The sequence below is a fragment of the Ostrea edulis genome, chromosome 5, assembly GCF_947568905.1.
Source record: "Ostrea edulis chromosome 5, xbOstEdul1.1, whole genome shotgun sequence".
NCBI classification, from domain to species: Eukaryota; Metazoa; Mollusca; class Bivalvia; order Ostreida; family Ostreidae; genus Ostrea; species Ostrea edulis.
The window spans coordinates 92,560,989-92,576,064 of record NC_079168.1 but is presented as its reverse complement, the minus strand read 5'-3'; the positions used below and the strand labels follow the sequence as shown (position 1 = coordinate 92,576,064).

At 35.2% G+C, this 15,076-nt stretch overlaps 1 protein-coding gene across 6 annotated transcripts in view; it reads right to left on the bottom strand.

Annotated features, from left to right (window-relative positions):
* Nucleotides 1–15,076, bottom strand: part of LOC125649351 (rab3 GTPase-activating protein non-catalytic subunit-like) — a 49,235-nt gene that overhangs the window by 33,786 nt on the left and 373 nt on the right. For all 6 annotated transcript variants that reach the window (XM_056139316.1, XM_056139317.1, XM_056139318.1 and 3 more), the window contains exons 2-12: nt 14,876–15,052; nt 12,557–12,641; nt 12,302–12,349; nt 10,884–10,959; nt 9,927–10,028; nt 9,738–9,837; nt 7,979–8,080; nt 7,479–7,627; nt 2,760–2,839; nt 2,575–2,658; nt 406–545 (exon numbers count right to left, since the gene is read on the bottom strand). In XM_056139316.1, coding sequence (XP_055995291.1) covers nt 406–545; nt 2,575–2,658; nt 2,760–2,839; nt 7,479–7,627; nt 7,979–8,080; nt 9,738–9,837; nt 9,927–10,028; nt 10,884–10,959; nt 12,302–12,349; nt 12,557–12,641; nt 14,876–15,052 — 1,143 coding nt within the window. The remainder of the gene's footprint in view (nt 1–405; nt 546–2,574; nt 2,659–2,759; nt 2,840–7,478; nt 7,628–7,978; nt 8,081–9,737; nt 9,838–9,926; nt 10,029–10,883; nt 10,960–12,301; nt 12,350–12,556; nt 12,642–14,875; nt 15,053–15,076) is intronic.

The following is a 15,076-nucleotide window of genomic DNA, read 5'->3' as shown; positions in this document are numbered from 1 at the left end:
AAAAACACTACATTACGCCGCCCAGAAAAATACCAATCTTCTTAGGACACGCCTATAAGTCGGACATAGAGTTCTGGACCAAAAACTGACTCCCAAAAATCCGATTTATAGGCGAGTATATACGGTAGACATGTATCCTTGGAGGCAAGGCATGAAGTTTATGGTTGTAGCGATTCCTTTCTTCGAAAGATATTATTTTAATGCAGGAATTGGATAGAAATTGTAGTATTTCATGCTTGTTTACTTAGTTGTTATTGTAATCCGAAAGTGACATGCCCTACAAATTACGTTCAACACGCAGTAAAAGTCAGAGTGGATCCGTATCTCAAAAGTCCCGTATTCACATATGGCTACAGCACTTGCACTGTACACAGGTAACATTAAGAGGTTTCTTACTGTCCATACCTTTCCACATTCTAACAGCTGTACCACGCTCCACATCCACTAGGATGACACGACCAAAGCTGTCTGTTGTAGCCACATAGCTATTATTTGGTGACAAATAGATACTGTCACCCTGTCTTCTCTTGTCTGGCAGTCCAAACCTGTAACATATATGTAACATTCTATAAAAGACATTCAATACAAAGAGTAAGCATATTTTGGGAGTTATAATGAGTTTATATACTGTAAATTCCGTTAAAGTCATTTTCTTAGATTCTTGCTGAAATCCATCTTATCTATAGTTTAGAATTCATAGTTTTAACGTCCATTTTACATGAAAGTTCGGGCTTGGTTATGTACACTCTAGTTGCAATTTCAGGGTTTTAGCCTTCACTTAAAATAATGAAAATTTAACTGCAAATACAGTTACAAACATCAGTTCTTACAATGTACACAACCTTAAAGCAATATAAGCTGTAATTGACAGTAAAGGAATAGAAAAATAAAAGAACAAATATTTAACATATTTGTGATTGAATAGAATCAGAGTAAATCTGAAGCAAAAAACCTATCAAATTAGCAGAAAATGTTGATTCATGAATTACTGTCATCCTGTCAGTAATTCCTGCTCATAATCTCTGATATGCATTGACTTCAAAGGTCACCAGTTCAGATAAAAGCAAAAGACGTGTCAGATTTGTAAACAATTTAACATGTCAATTTTATAGCAAATTCACTACCAAAATTTCATTTGAGTGGCACATTTGCGTAATTATTACTTTCTTACACTTATAGTACTTCTTGTCATTCATGAAGCGATGTAAAGCTTAAAACAAATGAAATGTGTAGTTACTCGCATCAGTTTCCGTCTTTGTGTATGACGTCGGTCTCAGCAACCCGATTATGTTCGGCAATCCTCGTTCCCATGTCCGTGTATACGACGCAATGGTGGTTTATACGAAACACTCATTGTAGGTATGCTCTCAAACAACATTCCCTAGTTCATTTTGCTGAATTTTTCTTCAGATCTTGGGGATTATATTAGCTATACCAATAGGTGTTATTTGGTGCATAATTAGATAGTTGAATAATCAAAGGCCTCAAGGGCCTCAGAGTTGACTTGCCTACGATCTCCAACAAGCGGTGGGGGTATACAACAACAGCTTATAAGCTTTAATTCTGAATCTTTAAAGTATGGTAAAACATGTGTATTATGCTTAACTAGATATCTATGGAAACGCAATGTCACAAACTAGGAACACGACACATTGGCTAGAGGAATTTACCCATGAAAGCTTTAAAAATTGTGTGAACATAAAAGTTCACTATCCATGGTACCAGCACATCTACATGAGATGATCATTTATTGGTACTTGTTTGTCAAATATCAAAAGTCTACCGCAAAAGACAAAACAATAACAGCCCGAACACAATTTGTAGCAGGTATCGATACAAATTATTCTTTTGGAAGTCTTCAAATATCTTGATCGCCTCTTCCTTCGTTCTGTTTACATGAATTATTCCCGCAAAAAATGTACCACGTGTGTATGTAAATGATGTTAACTTGTTCGTTGTTTATTTATTTAAACAAAGCAAATATAGAATTCTTTAATTCATTTCAGATATATTTTCGTCAGACTTCTGTTAGAATAATGGATTTACATGTTGAATAACACTGCTAATGTGAGTTTAAGGAACGATAACTCTGGGTAGAGATTGAACAATGTGCATAACGTATTCATGCGCATTCACATTTTCTTCAAACCAAATAATAAAGAATATATCATTGCATTTAGGTAACACTGCTTTTAAATGCAAGAACACAATAACCAATACTTTGTTTAAACCAACCACTTTCATATGGACAATATTTCCCATATTTTGCCAAAATTTTAATGACCAGAGATTAAGAACTATTTGCATTATCTTGCGTATGTATCAACAAAGGTTTGTACTCAAAATCCGAAGTGCAGTACCGGTGATAACAAGGATCTTCTCGCTATCACGAGCCGACTCAAAACCTATCAATTACAGTTGATTTAATATTAGACTGTATATACAATTACATGGAAATTAATAGGTCAGCATGCCTTCTCTCATATCATGTTACACTAGTAAGTAGTGTCATATATCTACCAACAGATAAATTGAACATTGAGTAAACTATTCTAAAATTGACCCGCAGCATACCTGAGAGGTAGGGGTGTAGCTGTTTCTATCTTGGGTTTTTGTTTCTCCTCTTCTTTATGTTTGCTTCCAAATCCTAACCACCCACTTCAATGTAAACAAAAATGCTTGGAGTGATGGCACTTGTCCTACACTATTTCATTTCTTGAAACTCCGACTGTAGCATACGAAGCAATGGGAAGGCTTACCTTGCAGCAGACATTATGGCAGACTTCAACTTGTGTGCAACTGCATAGGCTACGTCCGACAATATTGGCTGGGTGCTGCCCTGCATATCATTAAAACAGATATCCATAGATAATGCACAGACAATTGTAATTGTTTCACTCAATTTCAGACTTTTTATTTATAGGTTGTGGGTTTTTTGCATACTGTATAATAGGTATTTTCTGCAATTGGAAATTTTTGGGATTTGACTCCTAAAGTTAGTACATTGTAAATTGAATTCTGCATTTCAAATTTCTGTGGTTGCATTATACCTATATATATATATTTTTTTTATTGTAATACTTGCAGATTGTTCCCATTAGGCCACGGTTTTTTAATTTATTGGTTTACGGATTTTAAAAAGAAATTTTAGGGTCGGTCGGGAGTAAGAAAAAAAAATATAAAATAAACATTTTTAATATCTATCGTTGTTTTATTTTCAATAAATCATTAACATTATTTCATGGGTACAAATAAACAAAACATGTATTTTAAAAATATTAGATAAAAAATTCTTTAGAGTGACTAGTACGTTATGAATTTTGAAAAAAAAAATGCAATTTCAAATTCGGTGTATACATGTAACTATTACATGTATCTATGTTACACTTTGGTAGAACATAAGCCGAGAATGTATAAGGTCATATCTCTTTGATGTTGTAAAGTATCCAGTATTTATATAATGTTGTTCAGTAATTTTGCTGTATATGCTCAATTAAGATTTTACATTTACAAATTGTAAACATAAAGAAGAAAAAATTATATGCACTATTACAATTGTATGTAGTAATTCCATTTTTAATTTCAGAATGTTTATACCCCCATGAAATAATTTTTAACCCCATTTTTCCCACATAGATATGCCCATGGAATTATCTACCACATTTTTGAAAGAAAGGTTTCTTGTTTTGCATTTTTATTTGATACTCAAATTCTTTCCACCACTACACAAGGTATACTAATTTATGAGAAATATGCATCCCTTTCTGAGTTTTATCTTGTCATATTTTTTTTTTTACAGGCATTCATTATAATATCAAAAGCATCTAACAATTTCTCACACTATTCTATTCCCTGTTAGGATTTTTGACGGCAGAGATGCACGTACATGTATTCAAATACATTTATTATGACATGTACTGCTGTGGTATAAAGTCACTAGTTAGAATAATCTAACTATGTCTCGGTACAGGCCCTCACCACACTCAAACCGGGTCCGTAGGGCATTATCACTTTAACGATAGAACATCCTATCTAGTAAAGTCGCTAACAACTGTACCTTCCTCTCATCTTTAAACACCCAAACAGCACTGCATTTTGTGATATGTTAGCAGCAAGAATACCGCCAATTGTATGAGAAATATTTATTTCTATCAATTCCTTTTATTTCGTGATGAAATGCCATCTGGCATCTGTTTCGTCAACAAGATATCGTTACTTTCATCGTGTGTGGCCATATCTGTTTAAATGGTTTTTAAAAATACGGAATAAAGATATTTCGCAAAACGAATAGTGATTACCACATACAAATCAATAGGTTTGCGTTTCACGATTTTCTATTCGTAAAATTGAAAAATCATTTTATTTTTATTTTCGGTTTGAGATGTTGGGTAGAATCGGCGGAATTAAAAAAAGTGGAAGTTTGCATTTTTTTTTTTCTTCGATTCCCCAGAAATTAGGGTCGGCGGATCCATAAACCAAGAAATAAACAAGAGGCCCGTGGGCCACATCGCTCACCTGAGTCACTTTAACACATGTAAAACAAGAGGTACTGTGAGTAATGCTCACTAAGAATACCCCCCGCTTACCCCAATCTCCCAAAGGGTGTTGGTAATAGGTATAAACTACCTCTTTTCTGAGTGTAAAAAACAAATGGCATGACAAACCGAACCATATTGCTACTTCGATGTCCAGTGCGCGTGACCTTTGACCTTTTGACCCCAAAATCGATAGGGAACATCTTCATCCCATGGGTAGTCCATATGTATGATATGGTGACTGTAGGTGGAAAGGATAACGCTTTAGAGCCCGGAAACCATATTGCTACTTCAATGTCCAGTGCGCTTGACCTTTGACCTTTTGACCCCAAAATCGATAGGGAACATCTTCATCCCATGGGTAGTCCATATGTATGATATGGTGACTGTAGGTGGAAAGGATAACACTTTAGAGCCCGGAAACCATATTGCTACTTCGATGTCCAGTGCACTTGACCTTTGACCTTTTGACCCCAAAATTGATAGGGAACATCTTCATCCCATGGGTAGTCCATATGTATGATATGGTGACAGTAGGTGAAAAGGATAATGCTTTAGAGCCCGGAAACCATTGCGTCTACAGACGGACGGACGGACAGACAGACGGACAACCCGATTCCAGTATACCCCCCCCCCCCCCCCCACAACTTGTTGCGGGGGGTATAATGAATTTCCCATTGTTATTCCATTAACTTTTCAGGAGCCATGTCAGATTTTAAGAAACTTGATTCTGCACTATGTTGGCTCTTCTGGCTCAGAGGTTCTTAAGAAAAAAGGTTTTCATAATACAGTTAAAACCAATGTAAAAATAGTTTCTTTGATAATGTCTGAGCTCCAGATGTCAGGACTGTTACACACGTGATTTTGCATTATGTCAGGTATCTTCTATGCAAGTTCAAACTTTGTGGCCCAGTGGTTCTTGAGAAGAAGATTTCCTATATTAAGACATCTGAAATACAGTTTCCCCATTTGTGGACCCACCCCGACCCCCGGGAGCCATGATTTGAACAAACTTGAATCTGCACAATGTCATAAATGTTCCATGTAAATTTCAACTTTTCTGGCAGAGTGGTTTTTGAGAAGAAGATTTTTAAAGATTAATTATCTTACATTAACACATATGAAAAATGGTTTCCCCTATTGTGGACATACCTGACCCCAGAGATCATGATTTGAACAAACTTGAAACTGCACTATGTCATAAAGGTTCCAGGTGTATATTTCAACTTTTTTGGCACAGTAGTTCTTGAGAAGAAGATTTTTAAAAATTTATCATATATTTACACATATGAAATACAGTTTCCCTTATTGTGGCAAAACCTGACACCCCGGGGGCCATGATTTCAACAAACTTGAATTTGAACTATGTCATAAAGCTTCAAACTTGAATCTGAACTATGTCAGGAAACTTCGATGTAAATTTGAACTCTTCTGGCTCAATGGTTCTTGAGAAGAAGATTTTTAAAGATTGTTCCTATATATTTGTATGTAAAACTTTGATCCCCTATTGTGGCTCCATCCGACCCCCGGGGGCCAGGATTTTAACAATTTAGAATCTGTACTATATCAGGAAGCTTTCATATAAATCTCAGCTTTTCTGGTACAGTGGTTCTTGAGAAGAAGATTTTTAAAGATTTTTCCTATATATTTGTATGTAAAACTTTGATCCCCTATTGTGGCCCCATCCGACCCCCGGGGGCCAGGATTTTAACAATTTAGAATCTGCATTATATAAGGAAGCTCTCATATAAATCTCAGCTTTTCTGGCTCAGTGGTTCTTGAGAAGAAGATTTTTCAAGATTTTTCCTATATATTTGTATATAAAACTTTGATCCCCTATTGTGGCCCCATCCGACCCCCGGGGGCCATGATTTTAACAATTTAGAATCTGTACTATATCAGGAAGCTTTCATATAAATCTCAGCTTTTCTGGCTCAGTGGTTCTTGAGAAGAAGATTTTTCAAGATTTTTCCTATATATTTGTATGTAAAACTTTGATCCCCTATTGCGGCCCCATCCGACCCCCGGGGGCCATGATTTTAACAATTTAACATCTGCACTACCTAATAAAGCTTATCTATAAATTTCATCTTTTCTAGCCCAGTGGTTCTTGAGAAGAAGATTTTTTAATGACCCTACCCTATTTTTACCTTTTCTTGATTATCTCCCCTTGGAAGGTGGCCTGGCCCTTTATTTTAACAATTTAGAATTCCCTTTACCTAAGGACGCTTTGTGCCAACTTTGGTTGAAATTGGCCCAGCGGTATTTGAGAAGAAGTTAAAAATGTTAAAAGTTTACAGACAGACGGACGCCGGAATACGGGTGATCAGAAAAGCTCACTTGAGGTTTTAGCTCAGGTGAGCTAAAAACTGTGGCCTTAGCAAATTTCGCAAAAAATGGACAACCACAGAGAATACCCATTATATACATATATTTCTAAATGTAAATATATATTATTACTACAGTAACTTGATCCGAGGAGTCGGATCACGTCGAGTTGACAGGCGCGGATCATCAGATCACACGAGACGAGAAGCGTCGAATTTGATCTGATGATCCGCGCCTGTCAACGAGACGTGATCCAACTCTTCGGATCAAGTTTCTGTAGTAATGATAAATTTATTATATACCCCCTATCCACTTTTATATGATACTTAATGTAATCCAGATTATCAAAAATACAGACATACAGTGAAATTATGTTTTGTGTATGCAGTTTTGTTTGTGACGCGGCCAATATTTTAAGCAAAGATCATTGTGTTGATGCATTGTGACGTCATTATGACATTATCAGTTTCAGAGGATACTGATACGGAATCAGGAAACCACAGTGTGGTGATCCGGAAAACCAGATCACACGCTGTGAAATCCACAGTATCAAAGAATGATACATTGATGGGTATATCATAAATGCATATCTCAGGAAGTGAGACAAGTTTGTACCTCAACAGCATAAAACAGTCCCATGTATGGACCCACTCCTGAGGTAATGAAGAGCCCTGCAGCAGGTGGGGTGGATCTAATGGTGGCAGAGGCACCGCCTAACATAGCAGCAGTCTTCATATGGTCAAATGGATTTGGAGTTTTCACACCTGTATGTGCAAATTATGCAGAGTATAAATTGTCTCTGTACTATCAAAGCATAATACAGTGTAACTTGCCTGTACTGGAGGTTAAGTATTCCAAAGTTATACATATTCTGTTCATTCATTTCATCCCCAAATTTTTAATACTACAAGGAAAAAACTGTTTCAACTGAATAACTATTCATGTACATACACCAAGCTTGTCCAGAATAGAAAAGTTTCACAGTCAAATTAACATACAATTTTCATAATTCATTATTTATTGAATTACAGGTACAAAAGCTAAATTCATACCAACATAACATGGACTAGTGATTTGTAACATTCTTTTCAGTAAAATGAGATAATTTGACTTACCACAGCTACATAAATCAAGAATTTTCTCTTGTTCCTGCAGTGCCCACTTTTTGTAGGCCAATGGTGGAGGCTGCAACACAGACTCAGATCCACTGGCTGTAGCTACAATCAAGTCAGACACAAGTCTTAATTAGGTCAGACGCAATTGTTAATCAGGTCAGCCACAATTCTTAATCAGGTCAGTCACAATTCTTAATCAGGTCAGACGCAATTGTTAATCAGGTCAGTCACAATTCTTAATCAAGTCAATCACAATTCTTAATCAGGTCAGACACAATTGTTAATCTGGTCAGACACAAGTCTTAATCAGGTCAGACACAATTCTTAATCAGGTCAGTCACAATTCTTAATCAGGTCAGACGCAATTGTTAATCAGGTCAGACACAATTGTTAATCAGGTCAGACACAATTGTTAATCTGGTCAGACACAAGTCTTAATCAGGTCAGCCACAATTCTTAATCAGGTCAGTCACAATTCTTAATCAGGTCAGACACAATTCTTAATCAGGTCAGTCACAATTCTTAATCAAGTCAGTCACAATTCATAATCAAGTCAGACACAATTCTTAATCAGGTCAGTCACAATTCTTAATCAGGTCAGTCACAATTCTTAATCAGGTCAGACACAATTCTTAATCAGGTCAGTCACAATTCTTAATCAAGTCAGTCACAATTCATAATCAAGTCAGACACAATTCTTAATCAGGTCAGTCACAATTCTTAATCAGGTCAGTCACAATTCTTAATCAGGTCAGACACAATGCTTAATCATGTCAATCACAAGTCAGTCACAATTCTCAATCAAGTCAATCACAATTCTTAATCAAGTCAGACACAATTCTCCGGTCAGTTGCATTCTAAATAAAGTCAGTCACAATTCTTAATCAGGTCAGACACAATGTAAGCATTGTGTGAATATGAATTGTGTATTTACATGTAATGTTAGCATTGTGTGAATATGAATTGTGTATTTACATGTAATGTTAGCATTGTGTGAATATGAATTGTGTATTTACATGTAATGTTAGCATTGTGTGAATATGAATTGTGTATTTACATGTAATGTTAGCATTGTGTGAATATGAATTGTGTATTTACATGTAATGTTAGCATTGTGTGAATATGAATTGTGTATTTACATGTAATGTTAGCATTGTGTAAATATGAATTGTGTATTTACATGTAATGTTAGCATTGTGTGAATATGAATTGTGTATTTACATGTAATGTTAGCATTGTGTAAATATGAATTGTGTATTTACATGTAATGTTAGCATTGTGTGAATATGAATTGTGTATTTACATGTAATGTTAGCATTGTGTGAATATGAATTGTGTATTTACATGTAATGTTAGCATTGTGTGAATATGAATTGTGTATTTACATGTAATGTTAGCATTGTGTGAATATGAATTGTGTATTTACATGTAATGTTAGCATTGTGTGAATATGAATTGTGTATTTACATGTAATGTTAGCATTGTGCGAATATGAATTGTGTACCTACATGTAATGTGAACATTGTGTGAATAAGAACATGTAATGTGAACATTGTGTGAATAAGAACATGTAATGTGAAGATTGTGTGAATAAGAACATGTAATGTGAACATTGTGTGAATAAGAACATGTAATGTGAACATTGTGTGAATAAGAACATGTAATGTGAACATTGTGTGAATAAGAACATGTACATTGTGTGAATAAGAACATGTAATGTGAACATTGTGTGAATAAGAACATGTAATGTGAACAATACCTCTTGCCACCTGGTTCCTACATGCTCTTAATGACTGAAATAAGCTGAATCCATCAATGGTTACCAACGCTCTCTTGAACAAAATGAGCAGTTCCTCATGCTGAAGACAACAATATGGTGTGTAAACATTAACAAGAACTTTCTGGCAATTTTGGACATATTTGTGACTTAAACAAAATAATAACTAACCTGTTCAGTATCACCAAGGTAACGTGGAGGTTCATATGTTCTACACTTTAACCTTTGAACTGGTTCACTGTGTAATAACTGTGACAGTAATAAAGTCCCTGTCTGAAAAAAACCACATAGATCATATATTTAATATACAGTAGAAATTAATACTGCTGCTTGGATCCATCATTAGCATTCACTCTATAAACCGAGTAAAATCTGATTAGATATCAGGGTTCTGTTAAGGATTTTGTCAAGACGAGACCATAAACTGAGAATATAGACTTAAGTCTAAATTTCGAATCCAACTAACTTTTGAAATATTTCTCATAAACAAATAAAATTTTCACTTTTCAGAATGTTTTATTTAATCTTTTTATAAACCAACTGGTTTTCTTAACATCTGTGCTTGATAAATTCTAAAATACAAGTAATCAAAATTTTGACCTAAGTCAGTTTATGGTCTTGAGATCTGGCTTGGATTTCTCAAAATAATATCAAACTTAAGTTTTTATTTGATTTTATTTCATTATATTGAGTGAACTCATGGTTTTTTAAATAGATATGACTCTGCAAATGATAAGTCCAGAAGTTACACATGAAATGCCTATATATAGATATTACATATGTTAGTTCATGCTGATTAATTATGTTTCATCAATACTCCGACTATGTAAAATCACACAATGAACTATTGAAATTATCATTTTTATTGATTTAGGTCTACAGAAAATTCCAGATTTTATCAGAACCATAATGATGAGTTATCTAAAGATGACTTTTTAAAAATTAAGACTTGCTCAATGAGGCATCCATGGACTTAAGTTTTCCAATTTTCTTGCCTTCAAAATAATTTGGCTGAGTCTGTGATGCATATTCTTGAGTTACAAAGAACCTTGAGATATACACAAAATCAATTGACGATTTGTGAAATGTTCTCTGATAAATAAATTTCCAGACAGGTTTCTAACTGACCTCTGTGTAAAAGCGAATATATCCAGTAGAAAAGCCTACAATCACACAGGTCCAGTCCGGCCCACCCTGCATGCTCCTGAAATATCAGACTGTAAATTGAACTTCAAATTCAATGTGTTTGTAGTCATATGTAAAGATTGAAATATCTCTATATTCAGGCACTTCTTGAGGTTGCTTGGTGGTAAAATGAAAGAAAGCAAAAGTGAGCAAGCTCACATACTCCACACTCCAACATTGCTTGACAATGCCTCACATAATGAATGGTAATGGTATGCATTGCTGCAAGAACAGGACAGATGGGTTTGAAATTCTAAATTTCTCTACTTAATCAGAAGATTTTTTAAATTAAAAGATTTTTAACTTCTTTATTCCTATGAAAAACTTTAACCCCCAACTCCCAGAAAAATTACTGAATCAAAATTTCTTGGAAATATGCACATCTACACAGTGTGTCTTTATTAACTACAAAGTTTCACGAAATTCTGTTGAGCGGTCTCAGAGAATTTGTGCAGACAGGAACAGGGTAGACAGGCTCGAAATTCTAAATTCAAAAGGGGCATAACTCCAAGAAAAATTATTGAATCAGAATTTCCTGGGAATATGCACATTTACACAGGTGTGTCCTTATTAACTACAAAGTTTCACGAAATTCTGTTGAGTGGTCTCAGAGGAGTTGTGCAGACAAGGAAGGGACTGACAGACTGACAGACGGGTCAAAAACATACCTTCTGCAACTTCGTTGCATGGGGTAAAATGATAAACAGATACTAAATAAAGTTTACATGAAAGTGCAATTTCTTAGTGAATAACTGAGGCAAAAATAAATTAACAGTAACAAGAGGCCCATGAACTACAATCCTCACCTGAGTTACATTGGCCCTGCTCTACTTAATCAGAAGATTTTTTAAATTAAAAGATTTTTAACTTCTTTATTCCTATGAAAAACTTTAACCCCCATCCTTGCCCCACCGGGTCAAAATTTAACCAAATTTGAATCCACACAATATTGGGATGCATCTATAAAATTACTAACTTGGCCTTGCTGTTGTGTTCTGGAGAAGAGTTTTTGAAAGATCATTTGATCAAATATGAATCTGCACCACATCAGAATCACCCTGGATATATGAACTCATTTTTAAATCTGTTTTATTAAAATCTAAAGGAGAAATCACTCCTGTATACATGAAACCGTTTTTATACCCTTGTTATTATACTTAAAGTGAAATCACCCCTGGATATATGAACCCAGTCTTTGGTATCAGTTGTTGGAAAGGATACAATGAGAGAAAAATATACAATAGTTTATCTCTCTGATAGAGTTTTCACGTACAAGAAGGAAAGAGATATGTTCACTTCAAGTTTTTACTGCATATTTTCACTTTCAATGACAAAAGTTGATAAAAAAAAAATGTATATACCTTTTCTGTGAGGCCAATGGGAGACACATCACTGCCATTATCTGTTCTCTACAATTAGACAAAGCCAAATAATTTATCTTCAGTGACTTTATCATGTATATGCAGGGTGTCAACGAATCTCATTCTGTACAACATTTCCCACCAAAAATAAACAGAATAAGGTCACAAAATATGTGAAAAGTTAAAACCAAGTCTAAAGTCTGAAGAAAACATTACAAAGGCTCAGTTCATTTAAGGACATTACAATAAACTCACCCTTCTTCCTGCTGTAAACTTCCTTTCCATACTGTCTTGAATTTAGTTTCCATGCCAGAATTACTCCCTTCATTGTTGAACCTCTCTATAAAATATATTTAATATCACCTGCGTATGGTGTTTATATCTCTCAACTGATTTGTTATGCAAGAGCTTGTTCTGCGTATGATCAGTTTTTAAATCAAGGCAGGTTACTGACAAACAAATTGATGGATGTTACAGGGGTTTTGTTTAAAGTTAGCATTTCGCAAATTCTATGGTCGTCATAATGATCTAGTTTGCCAATACAACCTATCATTGGGTCAAATGCTGTCTGACGTGTTTCTTATCATGTGTACGCCATTCTTTACTCATTTAGGCTAAAATCTGTGATTGGGGAACTCTGTTTAGTATTTTCATACTTGATCAGATAAAGCAACTGGATCCTTCAAAAAAATTAAAAAACATTATCATAAACATGGCTATGTAAATACACAATTTGACAACCTTATTTAGCCCCAAAAATGGCATAATCCATAGGGTTCTTCTTCTCTTGATAACAAAGTTATATGTCAAGTATCAAATCAATCGAAAATGTGGCATTAAAAGTGTCTAGTACAATCTTTTTGTATGAAGTCCCCAAGTGACCTTGACCTTTGGACCCCAAAATCAATAGGGTTCTTACTCTTTTAATAAAAAATATATATATGTGTGTAGTATCAAATCAACTGAGAAAAAATGCAGCCTCTAGAGTATCTACAAGCTCTTTGTTACTCACTCTGACACCCAGGGATGGGTTGTCCCGAAAATTTGACAACACACTGTTGTTTGTGTTATTGGCCATTTTAGTGTTTGTCATGGCCTTTTTCAGTGCTTTTATAACTTTCTTTTTTGGCCTTGTATCTTTTTAGATCCGACACTTTAAGAAAGTAGGGTGTTGTTGGCTTTTCGTGCTTTTATATATATATATATATATATATATACATCCACACATATATATAAGACTCTAAAAAGTGCGATGGTCACTCCAAAGTGCGATGGTCACACCAAAGTCCGACGGTGTGGGGTTCAGTAACATTTGTGATGTCATGTCATTGATGACGTCATTCAAAATAATACTGTAGAAATGTAACGTCAGTTTCTTTTTTTTTGTGCATGGATTTTGCACTGATACTTTGGTGAAACAACACACGGTTGGTACAGTCTGTACCAAAACACTGTGTCGATTACAAACCAATGGACTTCGGCATGTCACTTCATCGCACTTTGGAGGATTAGTGTGTGCCATCTGACTTTGTCGTTTCACACCATCGCACTACGGCACATTCGTCTCACACCATCGTACTTTGGCTTGTCATACCATCACACTTTGGCGCAGGAGTGTGGACCATCACACTCTGGCATGTCACACCATTGGGGTTTGGTGCAGACGATCGCACTTTACAGTGCCATCGCACTTTGGAGTCCTACATATATACACACACATGTATATATAGAAACTACTTCAGTGGCACATAAACATATACTGATGTAGTGATGTACCGATTGTCACCGACTATCGACTGTCGGTCGCTATAACTGAAATGATGTGAATAATCGATTGTCATTTTGAAAATCGAAAATCGCCGACGTCGGTAATATTTCTAATAATACGAATATTCCTGCCGCAACTTATCTAAAATCAAAAATGGCTGACGAAGCTGAATCATCCGATAAGATTGAATGATAATAATTATTGAATATTGTTTAACGTCCCTCATGAGAATCTTTCACTCATATGGAGATGTCACCATTGCCAGTAAAGGCCTGCAAAATTTAGGCCTATGCTCGACGCTTACAGTCTTTGAACAGGGAGGGATCTTTATCGTGCCACACCTGCTGTGACACGGGACCTCAGATTTTGCCTCTTACAACATGCAAGGGGTAATGAGGCTCTATTCTAATTCGGATCCCATAAGAACAACAAAAGTCGAGAGATCTATACCTATCCTGGGAAAATATGGGATTATTAACTTAAAATTTCTAATTATGATTTTAGATGTCTCCATATCATATGAGTGAAAAATTTCCGAGAGAGATGTTACGCAAGATACAATCAATCTAATGATTTTATTCTAATTAACTTAATATCTAGGGTAAAAAAATAAAGTAAATTTAATATATCTATGCCTTAAATTTGAAATCATTAAAATTCGATTATTTTTCGATTAATCAATCGAAAAGGTGCATCCAATTAATCCGATCATCGATTTTTTTTTTTCCCGATTGCCCATCACTATACTGATATGGAAATTAATGCTATTCAAGATCCTGTATTATTCTGGCATGAATGGTACATACGTGACAAAAGGGCACATTTGTCATTGTGGGCAATGGCCACAATATCATTTGCTGGAGATAATGAGAACACACATTCCTGCAGCCACTGGTGTTTGTCATCTAATTCTGGAGTCTCTCTATTTTCTGGGATTTCTTCCTCTTCCCATGACCCCCAGTCCTCATCCCACCCCTCGTTTTCTGTAAACAAAGTAACAACGGAAG